Source organism: Prunus mume, linkage group LG7 (genome assembly GCF_029339155.1).
Source record: "Prunus mume cultivar Tortuosa linkage group LG7, ASM2933915v1, whole genome shotgun sequence".
NCBI lineage: Eukaryota > Viridiplantae > Streptophyta > Magnoliopsida > Rosales > Rosaceae > Prunus > Prunus mume.
Window position 1 is genome coordinate 9,636,526 of NC_142704.1, and position 26,024 is coordinate 9,662,549.

Consider the following 26,024-nt stretch of genomic DNA (forward strand, 5'->3'; position numbering starts at 1 on the left):
TAATAATCAAGTGCATATTGTAATACTAAGCTTTTATGTTAATCACAGGTTTAAACATACTCTTAAAGCAATTGATGGACGTCAAATTAGACTATGAAAATTGTCGAACAACGTGATAACTATATAAATCCTTTACGCACGGGAAAAGTGAGCAAGAAAAAAAGAAGACCAATATTAATCTGCAAACGCTACAACAATAGCAGCATAATAGCACCATGATCTTCCTTCCTCTTGGTCTCAAGCGGAATAGAGAATTAATTCCGAAGTAAAAAAATCTTTCAGTCAATAAAATCTCTGTCACAACTAAAAACAAAGTTTTTCAGTAGTAGCCAACACTTTTCAGCCCCCATTTCGGCGGTTGTTCAGCACCATCACCTTTACCCAAAAACACAAGGCGACCTGCAAATTACAGGAAACATGATGAAAAGTACAAATTATACATCTTTTGATAGCAAAAAGAAAAAAAGAACACTAAACGCTCAAACAGGAAGAGATAACATAATAGGTTGAGCTTATCCTGCGCAATTTTAAATAGACAGAGTACATACCATTTCTACGAACAGCAATCTCTCTAACACGTCGAACAAGTCCACTTGCTGGGTCACTGAATATTTTGGTCTCCAGATTACCTTCCAAGTATAAAAGTGAACTGCAACATATCAAATTTCAATATGTTACTGCCAATTGCAGAACTGGTTATAATCTCCAATCAACAGAATAAACAGATAAATCAAACTTCTGCACTCATGGAAGGAAGGAGGCCATGATCAAGATAAGAACTGAGCAGCAGTGGACATTAAGGTATGACAAATTACTGCAATCTAAAACTAGAGACTAGCTTTGCAAGCACAAACCAGAATGGTTTACAAAATTGCAACATCAAACCACAAGCCCGCAAATCAATTGGTAAAATCATTACTCAACAAATATCCAATTTCTATTACTTACTTTCCTTCATAAGGATCACAGTTACTGCAATCTCAAACAACTCCTTCTTCCATTAAGTTTACATCCTCCAAACACCCTCCTGTCCATCTAGATGTACAAGGTGTTACAATTTTGACTGTGATCACATCTCCATTGAATTTTCCTTACTATAAGGGCTCCATTTTAATTCGATCACCAAAAATTCCACAAAACCCTCACAATTTCTGCTTAAAACTACACTGTTGACAAATTTGCTAGTCCCAATTATCCAAAAGGCACGACAAAATCTTCCAAATCATATTATCAAAATTTCGTGCATTTGTACGAAAAAGAGTCATCCGATGTGTTTTGTGCCTTTTGAAGAGTAAACATAACATATATACGACCATAAACAATCACAAAGCACAGTAATTTGAAGCATGATATTTAAGCTGTGAAGAGAAAACTTCTTCTCACCCAGGCAAAGCATTCTTCATGGCGATCATGCCAAGATTATCTGGATAAATGCAAACGCGATGCCACTGAATGACACAGCGATTTGCGTACTCCGACGGGTCCTCGTTATTGAACGGCCTCCGGTTGTTCCGAATGCCGCCGGTCCCAACAGAAAACATGGTGACCGTGGCCCCGCTCTTCAGCTTCTTCTGCAACGGACTCTGCCCCACCTGCCCCACCAGTATCGCCTGAACCCACGCGCAGACTCACACAATCAAAACCCTAAACCCCAAATTCTGAGACACTGAATTATTTGAAAGGACCAAACGAAATGGTACGAGTGAAATGTACCTTGTAAATGCCTACGTCGAGGCCGTTCTCGAGCGGGCGATCGTAGAAAAAGTTTTTCCGATTGGAGTCCTCCGGTGGCGGCTGTGGTGGGGGGACATTGTCTTGGGGCGAGTTGGGCTCCGAGTTGAGAGGGTTGGACTCGTCTGAGTCAGAGCTGTCGCTGGAGGAGGAGGAGAGGTCGGTGGTCGTGGTGGTGCAGAAGCGCATAGAGAGTACATTCATAGGATTTGAGTGCAGAGAGCGACAGAGTCTCCTGGAGAGCGTAGCCAGGGAGGAGGAGGTAGACATTTTCAGAGTGGTAAATGGCTATGGTGCTCAATTTTCTCTGGATTTTTGAGGGTTTTTGGGTGGGCAGCTAAAACCCTTTTGGGACTTGGGCGTTGGAAAAAAACTGGTCTGGGTCGACCCGAAAAAACTGGCCTTAATTTAGATTTAAGCCCAAACAAATTCTTAAAATGGGAGCTCGTTTTTGTACCCAAAGAAAAGAAAATGGGCCTGGTTTCTGTAAGATGCAGATGGGTTATTTGTAAACTCAAAAGCTTTTTTTTGTTGTTGCCATAATTAGAAGGGAATGAGAGTTTTCTCACAACTAAACTATCAATATGCAATGAGAGTTTGAAACTGAGAACACTAGTGTGCAAATTAAGACATTTTTCACTCAGTTAGACCCCGTTGCCCAAAAGCTTAGTCCAATAATCATATTTGACATAATGTTGAACTCTATAATAATGTGCAGTGGTTTTAGTGCTCTTTGGCATAATTTAGACGCACTTGAGAGAATAAATAATAAATTAGAGAAGGATTACAAAATCAATCATTTTGTAGGTTTTTAACAATAAGCCGATTTTAGCATGATAAATTCTCAGATTTCCACACTTACCTCCTTCTCCTTGTGAAGGATGTTATATATATATATATATATGCTTAATTTAATTTTTGTGGAATTTCTCATGACATACCAATTTGAGTGTAGAATAGATTATGCAATGTTAATTATTATTTTAGTTAATTGCATATTGTACAACAATCAATCGAGCTAGCTAGCTAATCAAATAGATTAACAACTTGCACGAAGAAATCCGACAAGATGATTAGGAAGATCGAAGCCAACAAGCGAGCCTTGTAGCTGCCAACTCCCAATGATTGTGGTGGGTCCTCCTGCGCCAAATGCAAGGCAATATTTGTTATTGCCCACCGACATCAGAAGCTGACCGGTCTCGAACTCCAGGGGCCGACCAGACGGCCACTTGAACAAAAATCTAACCTGAAAAAAGTAAAGTTCAAAACAAGAATCAAGTTGCAGATATTAGTTAGGTCATTTGACTAAAGCAGTACGTGGTTATTTCTTTCGATCAATTCTTCTACACCTGCCACATTGAAGAAAATAAACAATAATAACCTTAGGGACTAAGCCTTCCCACTCTCCGACACCTGCCACATTGAAGCAAGTATCTAACTGCTCTTCGGGTTGCGATAAAGGCAAGCCCTGAGCGTTACGCAGGAAATAGTCTTTGAATATGTCATAGGCTTTCTTGGGGAACCTAGTTATGGTGCTCCCTGTGTCAATAATCACACCCCCAACCCCTTCCCGGTCACATTGCCAGTTCTCTGGAGGAATTGGAATTGCTTCCCCGTTAAGTTCTACCCCGCTGAAATCCAAATAATAGTGGCCCCTTATAATAATCAACATCGATCTACTTGAATACTGAAAAGCCGATGGGTAATAATTCAGGTACAGACTTCCACTCGTAGTGGTATTGTAAGTAGGGAGACAGAAGGTGAATGTGTTAGCCTGGAGTTGAGAGGGAAACGAATATCCGCCCGGTACAAACCCTAGGATCCCCGTAGCGTCCGCATTGAACATTGTCACACCTGGTAAACAACATTATATTAGTATCAGTTAAAAATGGACAATATTATTAATTTTCATTTATAAACTGATGGCATGCACCTTGATTGCTTCGTCCACATCCGAAAGAGAAAGAGTTATGGAGAGTCACACCCTCAGAGGTGGCGACAACATCTCTCGCCATGACGCCTTGGGAGACAGACCCGTCGACGTATTGAACCCTATAATGGCACTTGGGATCGTCGCGGCGAATGCAACCCAGTATAAAAAGCTGGGTTACATCGCAGAATCCCTCGGCGCAATTTGTCTCAATATACGTGGACGACATGCTCGTATCAAAAATGTGGTGCGGCGTGGAGTAACAATACTTGCAATTGGGCTGGCACTGCCACCATGTCAAAGGCGTGCCTATGTCCACAAGCAGCTGCACGTTCTGCGACGGACTTCCCACTTTCAAAACGGTGACGTACTCCCCACCTTCCTCGAGCATGGCAGTATTGTTAAGATCATTCCCAGAGTGCTTGTGAAACTGAGCAGAAGATGATGCATGACGACGATGAAAGCGCGCATTGTCGCGGGCCAAACGAGTCCGGACAAGGGAGCGTTGGTCCTTGAAGTTTGAAGCTATGAACTTTTCTCTGTGGTAGAGAGGAAATCTGATGGTGCGCGAAGAGGATGAGCCTGATTTGTTAGACCTGGCTTCCGAGCATATCAGAAAAGTCACAAGTATTAACACATGAGCAATACCAAAATTTTTAACAAGAGCTTTGGCCATTGAAATGAGGATATGGATGGAGATTATTTCGCAGAATTTAACTATTTAAGCATTTAAATTACAGAGGGATAAGACCAACGCGACATGCACTTTCTTTCTTTGTGAAATGAGTTTATGTAAGTTTTAATTACTTACTTAATTAAATTCCCAAATATTTTTGCCTAATCACATACAGCGAATTCATTTATATGGTTATAGTAAAACATTAACACGTGACCGTATTATCATAGTATTCTATAATTTCTCCATCTTATCCACTACTAGCACTTAAAAAATATAAAAAATTCTATGACAGAATTTATTGCTGCACAAATTAATTTAAAGAACAGAGCCATTGGTTTCTTTTTAAAAAAAAATGTGTAGATGGTATAAGAAGGTAAAGGATAAAAATAGATGAGTATTTGGTTCGTGCATTTACTCTTATGCATGTATCTAATCTAATCTAATTTTAAGCTAATTGGGTTTAACACACAAATCAACCCAGCAGTATTGTTGGCCCAGACCCCGGAAGTGTCTCTTCGCTTGGGCCCAAGTCCATCATCTTAATAGGCTGACCTATTGGCCGGTCGAAAACAAATTAAAGCCCAAGTTAACCAAGCTCGGGGCCTACCAGATTTTTATTTTGTGTTGTAGCCCAACAAAATTGGTCTCAAGCACATATGAGTATGCGATCAGAGTCCTGTGCTCCTTCCACTGTTTGGGAGCTTATAACGATAGTCTGAAATGCTCTAAATTAGTATTAACGTCATTAGTAACTTTCTGTTTTTGGTTACATCTAAATATGCAATTTTGACATCCCAAACATAAATTTTTGGTTTTTTGGAATTTTGAAAATACCGTTTACGATATTATATAATACTAAAAAAAATTCAAAATACACCAATTTTGGCTTGAGAAGAGTAAATGTAGTAAAATAGAACAATTGAGCAAAACACACCCACAGACACAGTAACCAAAACAAAACAAAAAAGAAGCACTTCAAATAATACCTGCAAAACCTAAACTCGGTTGGCAGTTTGCTCATGGGGATTTCTTTTCCTTTGTTTTTATATAAATTTCTGTCTGGTGAGACGCAATGTGGGTCATGAATTTCATGCATTTTTTAGGAAGCAACTGTCACTCAAAATGAGTGCACTTGGAACCACAAGAAAGACGACAAACAAACAAGAAGATATATCAAAGACCCAAAGACAGAAACGCCACAACCAAACTGACGACACGACTCCTTTTTTCTCGTCGTTGAGTGACTTGATAATCAAAGTGACCAAGCCCCCCCATGCCATGGTTTCATATCCTTTATTTTAATATGAGTGGAGTCTAAACCCCACAAAATGGTGGCAATGTATAAATAAAATTAATTATATATCAGCCAGACCAAAAATATTATTCTAATTTATAATTTTGTGTAGCTAAGCTAACCATCCACCAGGTGCGTTAGAACAAAAACATTTGTTTTTGTTTTTAATCCGTACGTGTTAGATAGGTTTATTTGAGGTTTTTGCTTGTCATATATTTATATTTCAGTTTTTCCGAAAGAATTTGTCAATTCTGTTTTATCCATTGACATGACAACTTTCTGTTTTTAATCATTAATTCAATTTTCAAAGTATTGCTAGAAAAGTGGATCATAGTTTTGGCGTGGTTAGGGCAGGAGATTTAGGTGAAACTATAGAATACGGCGGTAATATGTTCATATTGTACATTTTGTATACGTGTTATAATATAAATAGACGATATAGTTTATTTTCCCTCTTTTAAGAAATAATATCAATAAATATTCACTTATATTATAACACGTGTATAAAATATATCATGTGACCGTACAACCGTAGTATTCTAAAATCACTCAAGATTTAAATGAGAAAATGATTTTTGCGTGATAATTGGGGCAATCTGGAAAAATCCCGGCAACAGTTTTGAATTCTTGAAAAATAGATGCCAGTTTTCTAGGTCTTAGATCCATAAGCATTAACGGGCACGATCAAATTTGAAGTTTGTAAACAATTTAAGATTAGTACCCAAAATCTCATCAAATCATGAAAAAATATTCAGGCAAATGCTCTAAGTCAAAGGGCGAATATGTAATGTGACATCAAAAATTATACCTGCGCAAATAACTATTTTAATAGAGAGACTCTAAATTTCTTATTCATGAACTATAACTTCACAGACATTGGACCACAATTGGTAAACTAATTCATATAGAGCAACAACATAAAATGTCATATATAGACATAACCAAGAAGATATCTGATTTTGCATGCACATCTAATCTAACTGTACAAAGACGTAATATAGTAATATTTATTTATTTGTTTAATTCATTAATTATTGTGGTTTGTGGTCAGCTATGTGGTGAAGCAAGTAGTATGTGGTTGATTGATGTATAATATATATCAAACTCATTTAAAAGGAGCCAAGACAGAGACGAGTCATAAATAATTTAATCTGTGAGTTTTCTTTTGAGTTCTCCTCACAAAACAAACCCCAAATTACAAAAACAGAGAGAGAGAGAGAGAGAGAGAGAGAGAGAGAGAGAGCAGAGAGCAGAGAGCAGGTTATGGATGTGAGGAGAATAGTGGTGGTGGTTGAAGACGTGGAAGCGGCAAGAACAGCTCTGAAATGGGCACTTGACAACCTTGTTCGCTATGGGGACTTGATAACTCTGCTCCATGTTTTTTCAACCTCGAGATCCAGAAACAAGAACAAAACCAGGCTTCTCCGCTTAAAGGGCTTCCAGTTGGCCCTCTCTTTCAAAGACATCTGCAACACCTTCCCCAACGTAAGCAACCCTCTACCTAGGCCTGGCTACCAATTACATGTTGTTGTTTATGTGACCATTTAATTAATTTGCTGCTGATTATATGTAAATGTTCAAATTACCAGTGTATATGATATGATGATTTACAGACAAAGGTTGAAATGATTGTGACAGAAGGTGATCAAGATGGGAAGAAGATTGCAGCTGTGGTGACAGAGATTGGGGCTTCAACTCTTGTTCTTGGCCTCCATGATCACAGCTTTCTCTACAGGTAAGCTTGATTTGATATATAATTCATTCATTAGATATGTAGTACCAATGTTTAATCTCTATATGTATGATGACGATGATGTTCTTGATGGACCGAATTCAAAGCCTTTAATTTTGAAATTCAGTGATGAGAAAAGGTGAGTTTCATAGGAAGGTCCTGGCAGAACAGAAGAGGTCAACTGTCAGATGGGTTTAGGTGGATTTCACATTATTCACTTTATGGTACGCCTTATTTAATGTGTACCGTGTGAAATTGCCATTGCCAAATAGCTAGCATGGCCCTTTAGTGGGAGAGAAATTTTCTTATATCGGGATGCCAGTATTTCAAGTCAATCACATATTACTACGCGTTTTAGCTTTCTTATATGAAAATATATGATTGACTTCATATGCTGTCACAAAAGCATCTCGTCACAAATAAATTTGTTCTCCTTTAGTGGGATGAGAATTGGACGGGACAATTGTCCATGGTTCATTTGAGTTATGTACGAACAAGCTATGCATGTGACATGTTGGTGAAACAAAATCGCCAGGCAGAAATTTTTGGGCTCCACTTTACTTAGACTTAGCAAATAGTTTGAGACAACATATATATATATATAAATACAAAGTTTATCTGGGTGACCCTGCAGTAGGGGGTGTTGAATGATATAAGATTATCCCTTTTGGCTTTTTGATATAACATCTGGCTCATCAAGAATCATTGGATTAGGTAGTCGAATCCCATATTAACCAAACATGATGCTGTTTGCATGACGCCAGTTTTAGAAGTGTTAGTAAATGCCATTGCTATCTAGCTAGCTACCTACCTCTGTTCTGTTGGTAATCATAGAAGAAGTGGTCCTGAGTTTCCCTATCAATGTTTTTGGATGTTTCTTTTATTTCTTCTGCACGCACAGATAATTCTTTCCTATCAACTTGAAGTAAAACTTGTTTATATATTTCTCATTTGGTAATTGGTATAGGTTGGCAATGGCCCACGGCAGCAGCAGCATTGCAAACAAGTTGAATTGTAGAATTCTGGGCATCAAGCAACCACCACCCTCCTCCACACCATTACGTACGAGGACCAGTGGAACAGCAACACCAGTCCTCGACAGTTGTTCAACCAACAATATGGACTTTTCACAGATTGACATTGCTGGATTACAGTAAGATTCATTCATTCTTTCTTTTACCATCTCTCAGAAACATAGTAAATTTCTATTTTGTACATGAATGCTGCAGTGTCCCTGATGTTCCTCCACCGAAAGTCCCGTACAGAATCTGCCCAAACCCTTATGCCATCATTTGGAAATCAAGGAAGTCAAGGAGAAAGTGAAGTGGTTGTTGAAAGCTGTTTATAATTTTGGTTTCAAAGGCATAGCGGAGCAGGTTCAGCAGATTGAGCCATTTGGGGGCATTGCAGCCTCAGTAAATTTCCTTTTTTCTTTTTTCACTCTCACATAACCCACACACACAAAAATTACAAAACCAATACTGGAAGGAACTGACATGATCATGTAGTAATTTTTCTGATTTTTATAAAATCTGGTTATTAATTTTTATTTTGTAAGCAGTAACCCGAGTTAAGAACAAGAGCTTCTGTCATTTGCAACGTATGAGCAACCTGCATGAGCAACATCACTCATGATATCCATGTGAAACCAAACACTTTCTTTAAATTAAAAGTACAACACTAAATTTAAGTATCTGGTTAATCTACTTTAATTTCAGTAATATGATATAGCAATGCAACATTTGGCACCATTTTTTTTAAAAAAAATTTTGGAAAAGAGGGAGAGGGGAAACACAAGCTCTCTTGCCATTGGTGCTCATGGCCATTGTTCTACTTTTCAAACATGATAAAAGGTTCTTCCTTGGAAGTCCTGAACAGTCAAGTCGCCCGTCTTCAATTAATTATTATTTCTCTTTTAATCCAACAACTATTCAAGTTAATGGTTTTTTTTTGTCCCTCTTGTTTGATTGAATGCTTGTTTAAATTTAATGTTGATTAAATATGAGTGGAGTTGGTTAATGGAATTATGCTTACGGGGAATGTCCAAAATTACCTTTTATGTAAATTCGAACACTAAAAAGTATAGAAATATATATATTTATTTATTTATTTATATAGGAGATATTTTATTTTAATAAAGTGTAAACTACGAGGAGGGGGACTCGAACTCAGATGCAGAGTTGGGAACATATTCGCTTTAACCGACGTATGCTTGAATAAATTTCTTAACTAGAAGCCTCTTTTTTTTTAAAAAAAATGATAGCTAGAAGCTTTTTGCAATAATAGCAAAAAGAGAAGAAAAATGAACGTTAAATTTGAAAATGCAAAATGGGCTTGGTGGAGCCAGAAACCGAAGCTATACGCATATATAGCTGGGCCTGGGGCTCACCAACTCGTGCCCACTGACCAGAGGCTGACTTAAACTTAGCCGCCACCAGCCCAGCAAGCAAGCAGCCGAGCCCCATCAATCTCTCTCTCTACTTTCGCTTCGCTTGCTTGTGTGCGTGTCTCTCTCTCCTGCGCCAGCGAGCGTTTACTTTGTAGTTTTTAGCCGTCGAAGATTGAGATTAGATCTACGACTCAGAGCTCAGAGGCGTCGCTCGCGGCTCTGCAAAAGCTCAGGGATTAAAAATCTTTTTTATTTTTCCTGAGGGAAAAAAAAAAGAAAAATGAAAACCAGCTGATCTCCTCTTTCTTCGCTCTCTCGCCTTTCCTCGCTCGGCTGCGATCCGGCTCAGTCTTTGCGCCGATCCGCTTCCAACTTCCATCATCTCCCTCCATTTGTTTTTCCCTCTCTTTCTCTCTTCTCACTCTTTCTTCCTACTAAAAATCTCTTCGTTTCAAGCTGCTGTCTTTCTCCTACCACAGAGCCAAGGCAAGTGACTGAGTCACTGAGTGAGGGTCTGTGGGAACATCTTTGACCCCTAACCAAAGCCCTAAATTTGATCCCTTTTTTGAATTTCAGGTTTGGTTTCTCCCCAAATGCGAGCTTCACATAGCACCCACTGGGAGATTGTTGGGCAGGAACAGTTCTGAGAAGCAAAGCAGCATATAAAATGGACTGGGGTGCAAATAACGCTTTTAAAACCTTCAAAGGTACTTATCCCACCAAATTGCCAATTTGCAATTTTTGTACTTCAAATGCTCCCTGAGCTGACTTTCTCAACTTGTAATTAGATTCATATTTTGTTATTAGATTGCTAAGTCATGAGAGTGTTGAATTGTATTGGATGATGAATTACTGTAGTCTATATATGTGAAAGTTTACTTCTTTTTAACCCTTTAGCATTCAAACTTTAATGTCTATGATCTTTGATGGTTTTCTTTTGTTTCTTGGTGGATTAGATGTGGAACCCAAATCTATGATGGACATGGGGCTCATTCCAACCATTGATTCTGTAGATATTGGTTTGAGCTCCTCAGAACAGGGAAATGCTACTCCTTCAGCCAAACCGAGAAAGAAGACTATGACATCAGTTTATCTCAAGTTTTTCGAGACAGCTGCTGATGGAAAAAGTCGCAGGTGCAAGTTTTGTGGACAAAGCTATTCTATTGCAACTGCCACTGGTAACTTCTCTGGGCCCACAAAACAGTTGCTTTTGTTCTTTGTGCCTTCAAAATTTTATGGTCGTGATAGTCCAGAGAGTCTAGATCGTATGTTATCAAGCTACAATTCTATGATTATCTGATTTGTAAGAAGCTCAAGTTCTTCATGTAGGGATTATCATTGGTTCATTCATTCTCAATGTGCGATTCCGATATTGGAGTGGATTTGTCAATAGCTAATGGTAGGGTTAAGCTTATCATATTACTAATCTTTCTTTTGTTGTTGAAGGTAATCTGGGAAGGCACCTAAGTAATCGCCATCCTGGTTATGATAAGTCAGGTGATGTTGTCACCAGTTCAGCACCACCACCCATCACTGTAGTCAGGAAGCATCAACCTCAATCAAAAGCACCCCAAGTGGATTACAACCATTTAAATTGGTTGCTTGTTAAGTGGCTCGTCTTAGCTTCTCTACCTCCAGCAACATTGGAAGAAAAGTGGCTAGCAAACTCTTATAAGTTTTTAAATCCATCAATACAACTATGGTCAAGCGAGGAGTACAGAAAAACATTTCATGAAGTTTTCAGGAGTATGAAGGAAGTGGTAAGAGCATCTTTGGAACATGTTTCTTCGAAGGTCTCTATAACGCTTGAATTTTGGACTTCATATGAGGAAATTTATTATATGAGTGTCACATGCCATTGGATTGACGAGAATTGGTCTTTCCAAAAGATGATGCTTGATATCTGTCACATACCTTACCCTTGTGGTGGTGCCGAGATCTATCACTCCCTAGTGAAGGTTCTTAGGCTGTACAACATAGAGAATAGAGTCCTATCATGCACCCATGATAATAGTCAAAGTTCCATGCATGGTTACGTGGATGGTCAGAAGGTGGGGCCCTTCTGTTATATCCCCTGTTCTGCTCATGTTTTGAACTTGATCATAGATGATGGATTGAGAACCACAAAGTCGGTGATCTCGAAGATTCGAGAGTTTGCAATAGGGTTAAATGCATCCTCAGAGATGTCTGAGGATTTTACTCAATTCACAGCAGCTTACCAGGAAAGTACATGGAAAATGCCACTTGATACATCAACACGGTGGAGCGGCAATTATCAAATGCTAGACATTGTGTGCAAGGTACGCTAATTACATGATATTGGATAACATCTTTAAATGAACCATGGGCTGTGTAGTTATCCTTAACTCTCTCTCTCCCCCACACTTTAGTCGATGATTAAGTGGCTGAGGTGACACTGTTTTTATCTTTATTTTTAATGCAGGCTTCTAAGTCTATGGATGCTGTTATCAGGAAGTATGAGACGCTAGGCAGTAGGATGCTGCTAAGCTCTGCAGAGAAGAATGCAGTCAGTAATGTGCATCGATATCTACAACCATTCTACAAAACCACAAACAACATGTGCACGAACAAGTTGCCCACTGTTGGGCTGGTTCTTTTCTTCATGGATCACATTTCTGAGACAATTGCTGCTTGCAGAGATTCTCACCTTTACCCAGACTTGTTAAAAAATGCTGCTAAAGAAATGGCTGAAAAGGTTAGAGGTTACAATAACCAAGTTTGCAACATAATCATATACATGACCGCAGTTCTTGATCCTCGAATCAAAGGAGAGCTAATTCCTGAGAGCCTCAACGCAGAAAATTTTCTCGATGAAGCGAGAACTCATTTCATTAGGAATTATTCGACGAGTCATTTCCCATCCATGACTAGTGGATACAGTGCTCAAGAACTAGAAGAGGGATGCAATGTCTCTTTTGCAGAGGAAATAGCAAGAAAGAAAAGAAGGGCAAACATGAGTAGCGCAACTGATGAGCTCACTCAATATCTGTCGGAGCCTCCGGCTCCAATAGCAACAGATGTTCTGGAGTGGTGGAAGGTCAATAGTATGCGCTACCCACGGCTTTCTCTGATGGCTCGGGATTTCTTGGCAGTGCAGGCAGTTTCAGTGGCACCTGAGGAACTGTTCTGTGGCAAAGGTGATGAAATTTACAAGCAGCGGTTTTGTATGCCGCATGATAGCACGCAAGCTCTGCTTTGCATAAGGTCATGGCTACAAGGTGGGATGAAACTGAAGTATAAGACAACTGAAATAGATTTTGAGCGGTTGATGGAATTGGCAACAACTGCAGCTACAGCTGATAATACCACTCCTGGCTCTGAGAAGAAACAAAAATACTGAAGGGAACACTGATGATCTAGGTCATACATATTTTGACATGCCAACTGCTATTCCCACTTAAAAAGAGGGAAATGACATTTTAAGCATTTGGAAATGCTATGTTGTACGTATTAACTAGGCCACAATTTCATATTCGGTTTGGATGTACAGTTGAAAATTGTGATAATGCTAACCAGAGGAGGTGACAATCAAATATCATCTGATGATTGGGAAGAGTAGATTTCAGGTTCTACAAAATGGAAGATTTAGTGATCACCCATATGAATTTGTTTTCTTTGACTTATTCGAACATTTTTTACCCTCATTTCTTCCTCTCCATACCTTCCCCATCATATTTTAGTTTAGCAATTTAAGATCTTGCATCTGCTCAGCAGGAGCAAACAGAAATAATTCGTTGAAAACATGACACCTGAACTATAACACTATAATTCAATTATCTCGACAAAATTCAGGTAAAAAATGCAACAAGATATTCCAAAACATACATGATACATGAAACCACCTCCACAACTGTCAGGAGAGGCTATACAATGCACTCTTCACTGAGTCGTATACCAACAAAATTTTAAACCCAGCTACCTCTGCGTCTTTCAACCCCAAAATTAATGTTTCATTTCGCAAGAGCTCCTTATCAAATGTTTACAAAAAATCAAGTTTTATTCTCCTGTGCATGACAACCACCAGCCTGTAAAATGAATCCTACCACAGAACATGTAACTATTTTTGTTCCTCCAACGTTGCTCTGCTTTAAAGTTTCCTATGTCCATAAGTGCTCTCTCCCATATTCGCGCACAATGACAGGCACGCTTGTGGGTGGAATCTGCAGTAAAATTAAAAACAAAACTGTGAAAACTAGTAATCAAGAAAATTCTTACACATCAAGAACACTAGGCACAACTTTACTGCCCAAGAATCAAGATGCAACTGAAATATGGGCAGTAAAGTTGTCTTTTATGTGCGTATTTGACACATAATAGGCTAAAACCATTACTTCTAAAAAGAGATAACCGGCTGTATCATATGCCAACATAGTTATAGCTAGGTAAAAATAAAAACAAAATATAAAAGCAAAAGCCAAAAATGACTTACCATGCCGTAATCTGTGACAATCATAGATATATAATCTGATGGAGTAGCATCATACCTGTTACACATGAAGAAGTGTATTAAGAATCATTCTAGACAGTGTTAACAAGTTTTCATTCTTTATATTGAACCATATGAAAGCTTACATTAAATTCAGAAGTTGCAGATTTTCCTTATTAGCCCAATTATCCAGATAATTTACATCAGTTCTTCCAGAAACCTTTGCAATAGCATCTGGGTCACCTGAAAGAAATACGAAGATGCTACATAGTCATTTTCAGGAGGAAAATATGTACAAAAACAAGCAACAGGAATACGCAAGCTCAGAGCACATACAAGAACCAACATACCTAGTTCGTTAGAGCAAATTGAATCAAGCTGTACCCTTTCATGAAACTTGTAAGCTTCACAGCAAATTAAGACTGGAACACAAAATGCATGAGCAACCATAGCAACACAAGCAGTTCCTACTCTCGAATATACAGTTCCATTAGATAATACTGAGGCAGCTCCCAAAAACACTCGTGTTACTTCATGCATGATATAAGACACAGCATTTATATGAGTATATGTACAACTCAGACCCTTTGCCACTAGCCTGCGAAGTAATGCTTGGCCTTCAAGCTTCGGACGTGAGTCTACTACCACAACACGGAACTGTTTCCCCAGTTCATAGGCATATAGCAGAATCATCTCAACAACACATGATGATCCATACGTGAGAAGGACATCCCCGTCCCTGACCTTCGTAGCAGCATGCCTAGCTATCACCTTATCCGCAAGTATTATCTTCTCATTTATAAAACGGTCAATTTCTGAACAAAGTGTAGATTTCGCTTCAGATTCAGATAGAGTCAAGGGCAATTTGGCAATACGACTCTTCAGAAACCTAATTGCATTTCCCATGCTAATCGAAAGTGGCCTGCATTCAATGAAAAATGAGACATAACTACTAATTTTTGCTGTTAAATCTCTGACAAGGGTTTTCTCTGGAGGTGTGGTGTAGTCTCTAATGGCTTCCTGAAATGCTTGAAGCATTGCGATACAACGAGCATTACCCCCAGATATTTCTCCAGCCAAATACTGCAGTCCAACCTGACAAATGTCCATATTTATATATATACATTATCAGCCATGCGGATGATGATTTACAAGACAGACCAAAAATGATGAACTAACAATAACTAGTTTCCTAAAATAAATACCTTATAAATGGCAGGATGCATAGGATCAAGTTGGAAAAACTTTGACTCAAGATCAGGAAGCTGAGTTCCATGTTCATATTGAGGCAAATGCCGGAACAGTTCAACTCTGTTTTTAGCTTCAGTCTGATTGACCACTGCACGCTTTTTTGCCTTATCCACTCGGTTCTTATCATCAAACTGCATACGTGGAGGAGGAACATCTTTCTTCCTTTCTTTCTCTGGTGGTCGATCGCCCCCCTTCTTGTCAGAAGCAGCCACCGAAGACGCAACTGGAGGAGGATCCTTCTTTTGCACAGACTGCTTTGCAGGCTTACCAGGAGCCCCACCCCGAGATACAGCAGCAGGTTTTTTCCCCTCAGCTGTAATTTATAATGGATGGGAAACATAAAAACAGTTAATACGTGGATCGTATTAAGGGGAATTCCAAACACACAGAGAAAAATCCAAAATTAAAAAGGTAAAGAAACAGAAAGTAATTCATAGTTAATACATGGTTAGACTTGTTCTAACTTAATCTTAGTTAAAACTTATGAGATGATGTTTACACGCCTCAACGCAATTAACAAGTACTTCAATAGTTCCTTTGTAAGACATATGAATGAGTACAAGCCACAAAATACATTCATAAAAATGGATTGTAACAATTTGATTTTTGAGCAGCTAAATCACATTAACAAGGCAATAGAAGCTAAATCACCTTTAGCAGCAGCTTTTGCAGCGCGTTGAGCCTCCTGCAAGGCACGCCTTTCAGCTTTTGTTGTTGTCTTGGACTTCAAGGGTTCTGAATTTGATGGAACTTCCTTTTGCTCCTTTGAAACCTCCTCTCTCTTTTCTGCAAGAAATAGCCAACCAAATTAGCACATACTCTTACCTAAGCCAATTTGCATTGCGAATTTGCAATCTTTAATTAACTTATACAAACGCAACAACAAATCATACACCAATGCAGTTACTTAAATTCAATTTCTGAATGCCATTCACACAAGCATGAAGCAAGTAGAAATCCAGTGACCATAAGCAATTAATTACCAGCAACTTCAAGAGGAGCTTTCACTGTGGCCGAGTCGAATCCTCTGCCGGGAAAACTCGAAGCCAACTTTCCGGAGTCGCTCCGCCGATACCATCGGACCGAGGACTCGTCCGAGAACTCAAGTGTTCCATCTCCAACCCGACTAGAAGGCGAGGCTGTCACCGGCGAGGTACCTAACAACGACTCCGAGGGGTTGTAGCTGCCCACCGGCACGCGCTCCCCGGCTTCCTTGCGCCATGACGCCGATTCTGGCACCGGCAAGGCGGCCGTACGGATCGCGACGGTGTCGGAAAGGTGACGCGACGGAGGGATCATGACAGGATAGAGGGAGTTGCTCGCCGGAGATTCGGGGAGAGGAGGTGAGCTCGTGATTGGCGGACCGGACAGGGTCCGACAGGGTGCAGTATCGGCGTTGGGGGTGAAGAAGCCGACTTGGCGGACCTTGGGGTCGATCAAGGTTCGCGAGGCGCGACGCGCATCCATGGAGCGCGAGAATCAGTCGCTAGGGTATTGATTTTCCGGTGGAAAGAAAGAGAAGGAAGTGTTGTTAACTTGTTAGTGGTGAAGGAGTGGATGGCGTGGAGGGTTTTACTAACGGAAATTAGGGTGTCGTATTGATCAAGTTTAAAGCTTTTGGGTTTTTTGACAAGTTTCCGATAAAAATAGAGAGAATGCTATTCCTGTTGTGACTTTCCGACCTCCGCTGTTTTTCTTTTTCGTGTGTAAGTTTTTTTTTTCTTTTCCAACCAAGATAAAAGTTTTCTTTACCCTTTCAAATATTAGATTTCGTATTTTAATGTGAAAGAACTACATGATTTTTGTGTTTAAATAAACATGCATTTCATAAATAATTTTATTTTTTAAAATTTTCAAATATTAGATTACGTAATTTTTGTATTATTAATTTTGAAGAAAAATGTCTGAAAATCTCAATAAAATATTTTAAATTTTAAAGGAATTATAAAATATAAAAAAATAAATGGAAAAGTATTGGTTGATCATAAGAACATCTCTCTTAATTATATATGGACCCCGTACGAATGCCTAATTGACCTTTTTGAGTGATGGCTTCCCAATCCATGGGATGGAATGGGATGGGACTAGCAAAAATATCCTACTTGTCTTGTGCGCCTTTTATTTTGATCTCATCTACTCTTCTGCTACCTGTTAAACAAAACGGGACCAACCAATTAATTTGCGTTCATATATATTCTCATCGTATGTGCAAATAGCGGGCTTGGTCTTCTTCACACACTCTGTCCTCATTCCCACCAAGAAAAAAGGGGAAGACAAAAATCTCAGAGAAATGGAAACATGTTCTTCCAATTGGAATTAAATGCCATTGTCTGGGATAAGATGAACCACTACAAGCTATGTATCTTCACATATTTTGATGGTGAAATAACACGCTGAATTTCAGAGTTTCTGAAACTCCTGGGAGGCCTACATGATAATCAAAATAAGCTTTCTGGCTGTGGCTTCAATTGCAGTATATGCAGTTTCACACAAAAACAGCAACTCCACCTGGAAGCAGCTAGACTCTGCCGCCATCAAGCCTCCAGGTACTTCCTTCTTTGTCAATTTGTTGCAGCAAAAGAAAAAAAGCTGCACTTCTTTTGCTGTTTTCATATTGTTTGGCCTTGTTTCTGTCTTAAAAGGACGTGACTTTATCAAATTTGTTTAGTGTTTTCCAGTTTTCTTGTATGTTAATTCATGTAGGTTCTTTTGGTAATTGATGGTGCTTTCTTGTACTTCAGAGAATGATGGCTCCAACTTCCAACAGCAACAGAACGAGGAGAGATGGAAGATGAGGAGGAGGCGGCTGAAATATTTAGAAGCAAACAAATGAACAGTCTGAGTGAAATTGAGCTCATGGTAAAGGAGCTGCAGCAGAGGAAAGTGAGGCTTGAAAAGAAACTGCTAGAATTATGTGTTCTGAAAGAAGAGCAATCGTACATGGCTCACTTGCAAAGGCATATGGAGGACAAGTCTGCAGAGATTGGCATGCTTAATGTCACCATTGCTTCTTTGCAGGCTGAGAGGAAGGTTCTTCAGGAAGATGCCAAGCAGTGTGTTTTGGCAAAGAAGCAGCTGGAGATGGCAAAGAAGATGATAGCAGAAATGCAGAAGAAGAAGGATTCTAATGAGAGCAGCATTATGAAGGGAAGGCTGTTGGTGATGGAAGAACAAGTTTCCAGCTTTCCCAAGGATGAAATCTCAGTCAGAGATGCCATAGCTGAGAAGAAGCTCAAAGCTGTTAAAAATGTTGAGTTGGAAGTTTTAAAGACGAAGAGGAGAAACAAAGAGCTTGAGCTAGAAAAGAGGGAATTGGCAGTCAAGTTGGTCTCTGCTGAAGCCAGAATAAGTACCCTGTCCAGCATGACTGAGGTTGATATAAATTCTTGTTAGTTTAGGCTTAACAAATTTATTGAAACAGAGGGCTTCTTTACTTGAAACACTAGCTAAAAATTTATATAACACACCATATGTTTTTCTTGCAGAGTGAAACCGTTGCCAAGGTTGAAGAAGAAATAAGCTGGTTGAGGCATACCAATGCGGACCTCTCAAGGCAATTTGAAAGGCTTCAGAAAAACAGATTTGAAATGGTCCAAGAACGTGTGTACCAGCGCTGGCTCTACACTTGCTTGAGATTTGAAACCCAAATCCACAACAGTTCAAGCCATAAATCTCATGAGAAAAATGAACCATTCATATCATCAAATCCCAGTTACTATAGCCCTTCTTCTCACACATCTTCAACTAGTTTGAGCGATGAAATTGAGACTACCACCATTGACGGCTCCTCTTCAAGTAGCCAAAGAAGTATCAACAAGAAATCTGGTTTCATACATAGAATTAAGAGGTGGGGAAGAAGCAAGGATGAGTCAGATGCCATTTCATTATCAGATAGGTCTTCTGGAGGAAACTCCCTGAGCAAGAAAGGTCTGGTTCGCAGGTTTTCCACATCAATGGTTCCAGTGAAGAAGACTTCCATTCTGAGAAACAAAGGTGACAGTGGAACCAGTTCTTCTTCTCCATCCTCCAAGACACCAACAAGTTCATCTAGAGGGAGGAGAAGAGTCTCATTTAGTGATTCAGTCAAATCAACAACAGATCAATACTCTATGCCAAAGCCATTTGACCATCAGAGGGTATTAATGAATTCAACCCAAAATTACAACAAGATTGAATTTGAGGGAGAGACACAAGAAGAAGACCCTTCATCACCAGAAGTGAGTGTTCCTGCAACAAATCCCACATTGACCAAAGATGACAGCAACATTTCTGAAATTGCTGACACAGAAGTAGGGTTGAACAAAAAGAGTATGCCTTTGCCTTGTGTGGATTTTGTTGCTGAGAAGGAGAACAAGGTGGATACAAATAATGTTGTGGGTTTTGTTACTGCATTATTTTTGCTCCTCTTCATCTTAGTTGCCTGTCGTACATATTATACAGCTAGCTAGGCCTCCTCCTCCATTTATGCTATTAATTCAGCTCACCAAGAATAAGCCATTAAGTATATCTTAATTATCTCAATCATCTAGATCATCAACCAAAACACCATCTAATTATACGCATAAATTTGGACAGTATACCTGCACCTGCACCACACAAGAATCCCCCACCGAATTCTTAGACATAGAAAAGGTCAAGTAGTCTCCAACACTCATCTAGGACACACCAAACTTGTCTCCCTCCACGTGTCCCCCTGCATGTCTCCAACCTCAAATCCTCCCCACACCTGTCCCTTGAAACCCCATCACCTCTTTCTTAATATCCCGCACCTCTCTCTCACTAGCTTCACTTCTCTCTCGATCATCCATGGCGGACCGTCACCAAAACCAAACACAAACCCAGCAACAGCAACCGCAGAGAGCCCCAAGACCCACCAACACCAACAACCCGGCCTCTACAAATGCTTCCACATTCCTACGTAGACTCCAAGGACATGCCCCGAACTCAACCCAGCTCGTCGGTTTCTTGACGCTCCTCGTCTCCGGCGCCATTCTCCTCCTCCTCACCGGCCTCACCGTCACCGCCACAATTCTGGGCCTGATCTTGTTCACGCCTCTAATCATCATCTCCAGCCCCATATGGGTCCCAGTCGGCGCCCTCCTCTTCCTGACCGTCGCCGGGTTCGTCTCCATGTGCGGCTTCGGAGCGGCGACGGTGGCCGTTTCATCTTGGATGTACAGGTACTTGAAGGGAATGCACCCGCCCGGTTCGGACCGGGTCGACTATGCGAGGAGCCGGATTTACGACACGGCGAGCCATGTGAAGGATTATGCTCGAGAGTACGGTGGGTATTTGCATAGTAAGGTCAAGGATGCTGCTCCTGGAGCTTAACGACCGTTCGATCTAGCTGGGAAATTATATATATTTTTGGTTACTTTTTGTTTTTTGCACCGGTCCGGTTTATTGTTGAGCCTGCAGATATGTTGGACCCGGGTTTTTTTCCTTACGTGTCATGTCTGGTATTTGGTTTGTTTGTTTTTTTAAAATATATATAAATCTTTTTGGGCTCGAATTTTAAAGGCTTTATTGGGTTCAGTCCATGGTCTGGGCTGCGCTGCTGTTGATTGTTTCAGTTATGGGTTTTCGTGGTGCAATCTTGTTCCTCCTTTTTTCTCTCTTATGATTTCGTGAGTATTTTATAAAATTGAATATGGTGCCTTTTTATAGTTTGATATATGACCACAATAAATGTCAAGTCAAGTATAATGTTTGGTAGTTACTAAACAGACGCAATACTTAATTTCATAGCTTAACAAATCAATGACGTGTCTCATGGTCCAGGCAGAAAAAATAGCGGTCCGTTTCTTTATACTCAAGTTTGAACAGAATACAATTCTTTATACTCAAGTTTGAACAGAATACAAATTTTCTGGGACGATCTTTTTATATATAAAAGAAAAAAAGAAATGAAACTGATTTTCTCCAAAATTTGCTCACAGTTGACCCTAGCAGAGTCAAACACGAGGACTTGGTCGTATCTCATATCTTTTTCTCATTAAATACCAAAAATCAGTCTCAAGTCTAAGACAGAATCAATTCCTAAGACAGAATCAATTCATTAATATAATGCATTGCGAAACAACGCAAGCACTGGTTAAATATTTTGGTTTAGCAAATGAAGGCATGGTTTTCCTTTCGAGATGACCACACACACCACAGACAAAACGCTCTTTCTTAATATAAACACCAAATTAATTAAAGAATAATAATTAAGTTTGAAGCGTTCATGTTCATTAGATAGATATATTTTATAGCAGCGGCTTTATGGAGGCTGACTTGAAATGACAGGAGAGGAATTTGTTGCCCCCTTCTCTCCACCTTGGCCTTTCGTTAAAGATAATGATAACAGAAGAGAGTAGCATGGAATATGATGTCTTCAACCCAAAAACAGTAATAATAATATTCAAACATGTTTGAGACCCATGAAGTTTATAATGGATCACAATGGGGCCTACGCATATAGTAATAACATATTAGAGTGGTTATAGAAATTTGTTTATTATTAAATAATAGGCGGTAGATATGTTTCCATATTAAACATCATGTTATTGATACATTTTCAATGGCATATATGCTTCGCATAGAATTTAACGATATAAATAGATATAACATCCAAAACGCGTGATGAGTTAGTATAGTCACATAACATGTCAGATTATTTGGTAACTCATTATGGAATTACTTACTTTTTTGGTTTAGAATCCAACCACACATTCATTTGTTAATGAACACACAAGGCCATATATTTTATTAAAACTAGTCACCCACAATTTAAAATGGTGCCAAAATCCAAATGTCTCCTCCGATATATGTACACAGCAGCCCAGCCCCTGTTCATACAGGGGACGTTCAACTACCAAAATCCGACGGCGACGACGTCGTACGTCATCTGTGGCCCCTAAACCCCATACAACAAGCCCCCGCCCGCCAATAAACACACATGTGTGACACGTCACAACACAACAGTATCGTGAAATTACCAAGAAACTAGAAAACGATAGACTAATTAACAATTAATCAGAGAAGATTAACATAAACATTCTGTTTAATTTTCATTCTTCTCCGATGATATATTTGAAATTCAACGGCGACTTCTTCAGTTGCTCTTATGAGCGGCCCTCTCGAGGTACCCAGGCATGGGACTCGCACGTGGGGACCGGAGAGGTGCTCCGTTCAGCTGGTTCCCGTGACTATCGTAATAAATCGCGCCCGAAAAATCCAACGGCTCGCACTTGTCCCCCATCAGGATAGACCTCTGCCAGACCCCGCCGTTCCCCCACTCTTCCTCCTTATCCTCGAGGTGGGTGCCCGCCGATTCCTCGCCAATCTTTTTCCTGTGCAGGAACGTGATCGCCTTGTTGCTTATGGTCGACATCAGCTGCTTCGGCTTCCTCATCGGCGATGACTTGAGGACGATTTTCGAGTTATTAGCGCTCCTCGGCTTAGCTTTGAGCTTCTTGGAGAGGCGGCTGGCTATGTCGACCAGAGCGGAGACGGAGTTGATCATCCGGGCTTTGGATTTCAGGCGCGCCGGACAGTCCGAGCTGGGATATTCCGTGCCTGTACGGAGACGACGGTCCATGTGTTCGTTGTCTCTGTGTTTTGAAGAAACCGGAAAATGGCGGGGTGGGATATTTTGCGGTGTTTATTGGTCTCAAGTGGGGTGTGTATGTATTATATATATAGGTGAAGCGTGAGTTTAGGTGACCGGTTATTGCCGGTAGCTTTTTTTTATATTCTTTTTTTGGAAGGATAGTTGGGGGTGAACTGGTGAATTTCGGGTTGACTTGCACTAGTTTTTATTCAAGTTTGGTAATGTAGAACTATAAAAGAGAGAGAAATGATTCATGAAAGGGTGGTGCGCAAAACATTTATATTGCCTGGAAATTCCTAAACCCTAAATTCATGCATCGTATTTGGAAATTCCTTTTTTGCCTATGTTCTTTCCTTAATTTGAATTGACAATGAAGATTAGGATTGCATTTAAAATTTGTTACCAAAAGATTGGTAGAGAATTACCAACTTTCCTTAAATAGACGTTTCTTGAAGCTTATTGCTATGGAGTAATTATAGAATACCATAGTAATAACTTTATGAGGTAAATCTTATACGCGTGTTATATTATAAGTAGAAATTTATTAATACTATTCCTTAAAAAGGAAAAAATAAAGCTTGTCGTCTATCAATATTATAACAGGTGTATAAGATGTGCATTTGTTTCTTACTATATTACGTTTTTTTGTTCAAGAAATCAAATCGTCAAACGCGTATACTTGTTGGGTCGTGAGATGGGTCAGTGTAGACAATAGATTGAGGAAATTGTTTGTTTTTTGGGTGTAAAAGGATTGAAGATCCTGTTTACTGGTGGTAGGAATATGAATGATATTGGAGCAACGAGAGAAGTGAGGAACAAGTGGTTGTTGAGTCAACCCGCAAGTAGTTTCAGTGAAGCCTGCAATAACTATTGGTTTGCAGGTGCTGCTGCTGAGGTCCTACATAAAGTGCATTATTGGACCAAGTATTATTTGCAACTTGGAACGGAAATTCTGACCGACCGACGAGGTCTTTCTTTCGCTCACCCTTTTCATATTGAAGACTTTTCAGACTTTTCTTTTTGGTTTTCTGGTGGTGTCTGTTTTAAAACCATTATCTCCTTGCTTCCTTCCTTCCTTGTATACTTACTTATCATCATCATGACTCACGAAGCATAAATCTTTGCTCACCTCAAATCTTGTCAAACACTTCCATTATTATTATTATTATTATAATTAGTCCAAATTGGATTTTTACTACCTAATAACTCCCAAGTCTAAAGCTAATCATTGGTCTATATCTATGGTAAACAGGTTGATGTCCATAATGTTATTGTTTCTTAGATATAATTCGGATGGTTACTTGAGTCATGCCATGTTTATTATGTTAAGCAACTTTAGTGGGATGAGATTAATCCACTACAAGCCACTACCGTCCTCTTTGGAGATGTATTATCCACCCAAAAGAGACAGCAAATCTCCCAAAACACCTTGTTTTTCAAATACAAATGTGAAAAGGAAAAAAACCAAAGAAAAAGTGGGGTGGTGAGAATTGTGAATTACGGGGAGGACTTCAAATTGAGAAGTATCCCTGCCTGGGCAGCATGAGGCCAAATTTGTCAAACTGAAACCATGGATCATTTTAAGGGGCAAGGGGTAGTGGTGGGCTGCCTTCCATGATTCCATGATTCATGCATGTATTGGACCAAATTACCAATCAATCACCCATTTAAAGGAGATCAATGTTCTTTATTTTCCATAATTAATAAGAGGTACCTGCCGTATACAAATTAAATCATCAGAATAATAATGGCAGGTACCTCTTTATTAGGGCATAATCACTTTACTTGGCCTCGAAATTGACAGGAAAAGTTGGAGATGCCGGTTGAGCTAGCCTGCATGCAATTAATAATCTTGATACATACATACAAATGAATCATGACCACGGATAAATAATTTTACCATCCACAAATCTACAAGAAAATATATAAATGTGCAAAGGGTGTTTTAAAACTCCCTAAATAATTTTACCATCCACAAATCTACAAGAAAATATATAAATGAAAGGAAAAGGATATGTTGGCTTTGGGCTGCCATACCCATATATATATATATATATATATATATTTATCAAAATCAATTTTCTGATTTTGTCTAGTTGAGCCATTTGGGCTTAAAGTAAATGAGTTTGCTTTTTTCCTTCATAAAAAATCAGGCTAACTAATTTGATTTAACCGCTAACTAATTTGATCAAATGATTAAGAGATACGGCATCTCCTAAAGACCATATATAAAACCCTCACTATAGAATGGTCTCCGGTGCAAGCAACCCTGGCCTATGCCAGAACAATCACTTCAGGTTTCTCAAATCCAAATTCAGAAATTTGGGCCAAAACCCGCAATAATTCCCACTTCCCAACCGAGTTATTAGTGGGCTAGTATTTTGGTCCAAATTGGTCCATGCCTCTGTTGATTCATTTGAAACCTAAGATCGAATATTCTTTTTTCACTAAAACACCCAAAATGGAGGTTGAAATTATAAAATCCAACACCCAAAACACTTTATAAACACACCCAAAACCCATCATTACACACACTCAAAACCCATTTATAAACACACCCAAAAAGTTGACTTTGGGGTTGATTTTGGGTGTGTTTCTATGTTTAAATAATGCTTATAAATACATGTCTAGGATTGGGTTTATTTATAAATTTGTAATATTCTTTTTGGAACTTTGGTATATATATTTATTTTTTATTTTTTTTCCTAGGGAAAATCCTCATTCCTAGTCTCTTCCACCTTTGGTGGTGTGGGTGTGGCCACTAACCTAATTGGAAGTCCAACCCAACCAAAGCATGAACAAATTAATCACAACCCAAAAGAACAATTTCTACTTTCTGAAATTTTCACACTTAAATTTTCAAGCCCATCATAATTTTCCCAAAGCCCAATGAGCATGGACCACGTGTGACCTCGAGATTAGCCGCAAATAATGCAAAAGTCTAATGAGAGAGAACATGTGGTTTAACATATTTGAC

The 26,024-nt window shown here is 39.3% G+C and overlaps 8 protein-coding genes across 9 annotated transcripts; 4 read left to right on the top strand and 4 right to left on the bottom strand.

Moving 5' to 3' along the window:
• Window positions 1–100: 100 nt before the first annotated feature.
• Window positions 101–2,053, bottom strand: LOC103342218 (Nucleic acid-binding, OB-fold-like protein). Its single transcript, XM_008245825.2, has 4 exons — window positions 1,714–2,053; window positions 1,384–1,610; window positions 549–649; window positions 101–399 (listed from the first exon to the last, which is right to left on the bottom strand). The coding sequence occupies exons 1-4, from the start codon at window positions 1,999–2,001 to the stop codon at window positions 320–322; spliced, it is 696 nt and encodes a 231-aa protein (XP_008244047.1). The 5' UTR covers window positions 2,002–2,053; the 3' UTR covers window positions 101–319.
• A 717-nt stretch (window positions 2,054–2,770) lies between these two features.
• On the bottom strand, window positions 2,771–4,337 carry LOC103342276 (protein ASPARTIC PROTEASE IN GUARD CELL 2-like). Its single transcript, XM_008245885.2, has 3 exons — window positions 3,665–4,337; window positions 3,113–3,585; window positions 2,771–2,977 (listed from the first exon to the last, which is right to left on the bottom strand). The coding sequence occupies exons 1-3, from the start codon at window positions 4,335–4,337 to the stop codon at window positions 2,771–2,773; spliced, it is 1,353 nt and encodes a 450-aa protein (XP_008244107.2).
• Window positions 4,338–6,768: 2,431 nt separating this feature from the next.
• Window positions 6,769–8,915, top strand: LOC103342217 (Adenine nucleotide alpha hydrolases-like superfamily protein). The gene is made up of 4 exons (XM_008245824.3): window positions 6,769–7,119; window positions 7,248–7,369; window positions 8,334–8,519; window positions 8,596–8,915. The coding sequence occupies exons 1-4, from the start codon at window positions 6,898–6,900 to the stop codon at window positions 8,687–8,689; spliced, it is 624 nt and encodes a 207-aa protein (XP_008244046.1). The 5' UTR covers window positions 6,769–6,897; the 3' UTR covers window positions 8,690–8,915.
• Window positions 8,916–9,847: 932 nt separating this feature from the next.
• Window positions 9,848–13,399, top strand: LOC103342216 (BED zinc finger and hAT dimerization domain-containing protein). Of its 2 annotated transcripts, XM_008245823.3 has the most exons (5): window positions 9,848–10,241; window positions 10,332–10,462; window positions 10,712–10,933; window positions 11,202–12,055; window positions 12,199–13,399. In XM_008245823.3, exons 2-5 carry the CDS (start codon window positions 10,423–10,425, stop codon window positions 13,114–13,116), a joined length of 2,034 nt encoding a protein of 677 aa, XP_008244045.1. In that variant the 5' UTR covers window positions 9,848–10,241; window positions 10,332–10,422; the 3' UTR covers window positions 13,117–13,399. The 2 variants fall into 2 exon arrangements, with proteins under 2 accessions (XP_008244045.1, XP_016652224.1); XM_016796738.2 differs by having other exon boundaries at window positions 9,848–10,462.
• Window positions 13,400–13,528: 129 nt separating this feature from the next.
• On the bottom strand, window positions 13,529–17,252 carry LOC103342214 (NagB/RpiA/CoA transferase-like superfamily protein). Its single transcript, XM_089041046.1, has 7 exons — window positions 16,437–17,252; window positions 16,105–16,239; window positions 15,408–15,766; window positions 14,553–15,297; window positions 14,349–14,445; window positions 14,206–14,260; window positions 13,529–13,936 (listed from the first exon to the last, which is right to left on the bottom strand). The coding sequence occupies exons 1-7, from the start codon at window positions 16,918–16,920 to the stop codon at window positions 13,874–13,876; spliced, it is 1,938 nt and encodes a 645-aa protein (XP_088897172.1). The 5' UTR covers window positions 16,921–17,252; the 3' UTR covers window positions 13,529–13,873.
• A 488-nt stretch (window positions 17,253–17,740) lies between these two features.
• Window positions 17,741–19,950, top strand: LOC103342213 (protein CHUP1, chloroplastic-like). The gene is given in 4 exon segments (XM_008245821.3): window positions 17,741–17,999; window positions 18,195–18,233; window positions 18,236–18,825; window positions 18,939–19,950. Coding segments are annotated over 4 exon segments (1,707 nt in total). The 5' UTR covers window positions 17,741–17,884; the 3' UTR covers window positions 19,902–19,950.
• A 172-nt stretch (window positions 19,951–20,122) lies between these two features.
• On the top strand, window positions 20,123–20,965 carry LOC103342212 (oleosin G-like). The gene has a single exon (XM_089041048.1). The coding sequence runs from the start codon at window positions 20,260–20,262 to the stop codon at window positions 20,782–20,784; it is 525 nt and encodes a 174-aa protein (XP_088897174.1). The 5' UTR covers window positions 20,123–20,259; the 3' UTR covers window positions 20,785–20,965.
• A 1,205-nt stretch (window positions 20,966–22,170) lies between these two features.
• Window positions 22,171–23,115, bottom strand: LOC103342211 (uncharacterized). The gene has a single exon (XM_008245819.3). It carries the CDS (start codon window positions 23,033–23,035, stop codon window positions 22,550–22,552), a length of 486 nt encoding a protein of 161 aa, XP_008244041.2. The 5' UTR covers window positions 23,036–23,115; the 3' UTR covers window positions 22,171–22,549.
• Between the last annotated feature and the right edge of the window lie 2,909 nt (window positions 23,116–26,024).

Bases quoted from the DNA above. Each gene is read 5' to 3' on its own strand.
- LOC103342218 (XM_008245825.2), bottom strand. From the start codon at position 2,001: ATGTCTACCTCCTCCTCCCTGGCTACGCTCTCCAGGAGACTCTGTCGC. The intron at 1,611-1,713 runs GTACATTTCACT...GCGTGGGTTCAG, and splicing joins TCGACGTAGGCATTTACAAG to GCGATACTGGTGGGGCAGGT. The intron at 650-1,383 runs GTGAGAAGAAGT...GATATGTTGCAG, and splicing joins ATGAAGAATGCTTTGCCTGG to TTCACTTTTATACTTGGAAG.
- LOC103342276 (XM_008245885.2), bottom strand. From the start codon at position 4,337: ATGGCCAAAGCTCTTGTTAAAAATTTTGGTATTGCTCATGTGTTAATA. The intron at 3,586-3,664 runs GTGCATGCCATC...GTTGTTTACCAG, and splicing joins ATGTGGACGAAGCAATCAAG to GTGTGACAATGTTCAATGCG. The intron at 2,978-3,112 runs GTTATTATTGTT...TACTTTTTTCAG, and splicing joins GGGAAGGCTTAGTCCCTAAG to GTTAGATTTTTGTTCAAGTG.
- LOC103342217 (XM_008245824.3), top strand. From the start codon at position 6,898: ATGGATGTGAGGAGAATAGTGGTGGTGGTTGAAGACGTGGAAGCGGCA. The intron at 7,120-7,247 runs GTAAGCAACCCT...GATGATTTACAG, and splicing joins TCTGCAACACCTTCCCCAAC to ACAAAGGTTGAAATGATTGT. The intron at 7,370-8,333 runs GTAAGCTTGATT...TAATTGGTATAG, and splicing joins GATCACAGCTTTCTCTACAG to GTTGGCAATGGCCCACGGCA.
- LOC103342216 (XM_016796738.2), top strand. From the start codon at position 10,423: ATGGACTGGGGTGCAAATAACGCTTTTAAAACCTTCAAAG. The intron at 10,463-10,711 runs GTACTTATCCCA...TTGGTGGATTAG, and splicing joins CGCTTTTAAAACCTTCAAAG to ATGTGGAACCCAAATCTATG. The intron at 10,934-11,201 runs GTAACTTCTCTG...TTGTTGTTGAAG, and splicing joins TTCTATTGCAACTGCCACTG to GTAATCTGGGAAGGCACCTA.
- LOC103342214 (XM_089041046.1), bottom strand. From the start codon at position 16,920: ATGGATGCGCGTCGCGCCTCGCGAACCTTGATCGACCCCAAGGTCCGC. The intron at 15,298-15,407 runs GTATTTATTTTA...GACATTTGTCAG, and splicing joins TGCATCCTGCCATTTATAAG to GTTGGACTGCAGTATTTGGC. The intron at 13,937-14,205 runs GTAAGTCATTTT...ATTTTACTGCAG, and splicing joins TTGTCACAGATTACGGCATG to ATTCCACCCACAAGCGTGCC.
- LOC103342212 (XM_089041048.1), top strand. From the start codon at position 20,260: ATGGCGGACCGTCACCAAAACCAAACACAAACCCAGCAACAGCAACCG.
- LOC103342211 (XM_008245819.3), bottom strand. From the start codon at position 23,035: ATGGACCGTCGTCTCCGTACAGGCACGGAATATCCCAGCTCGGACTGT.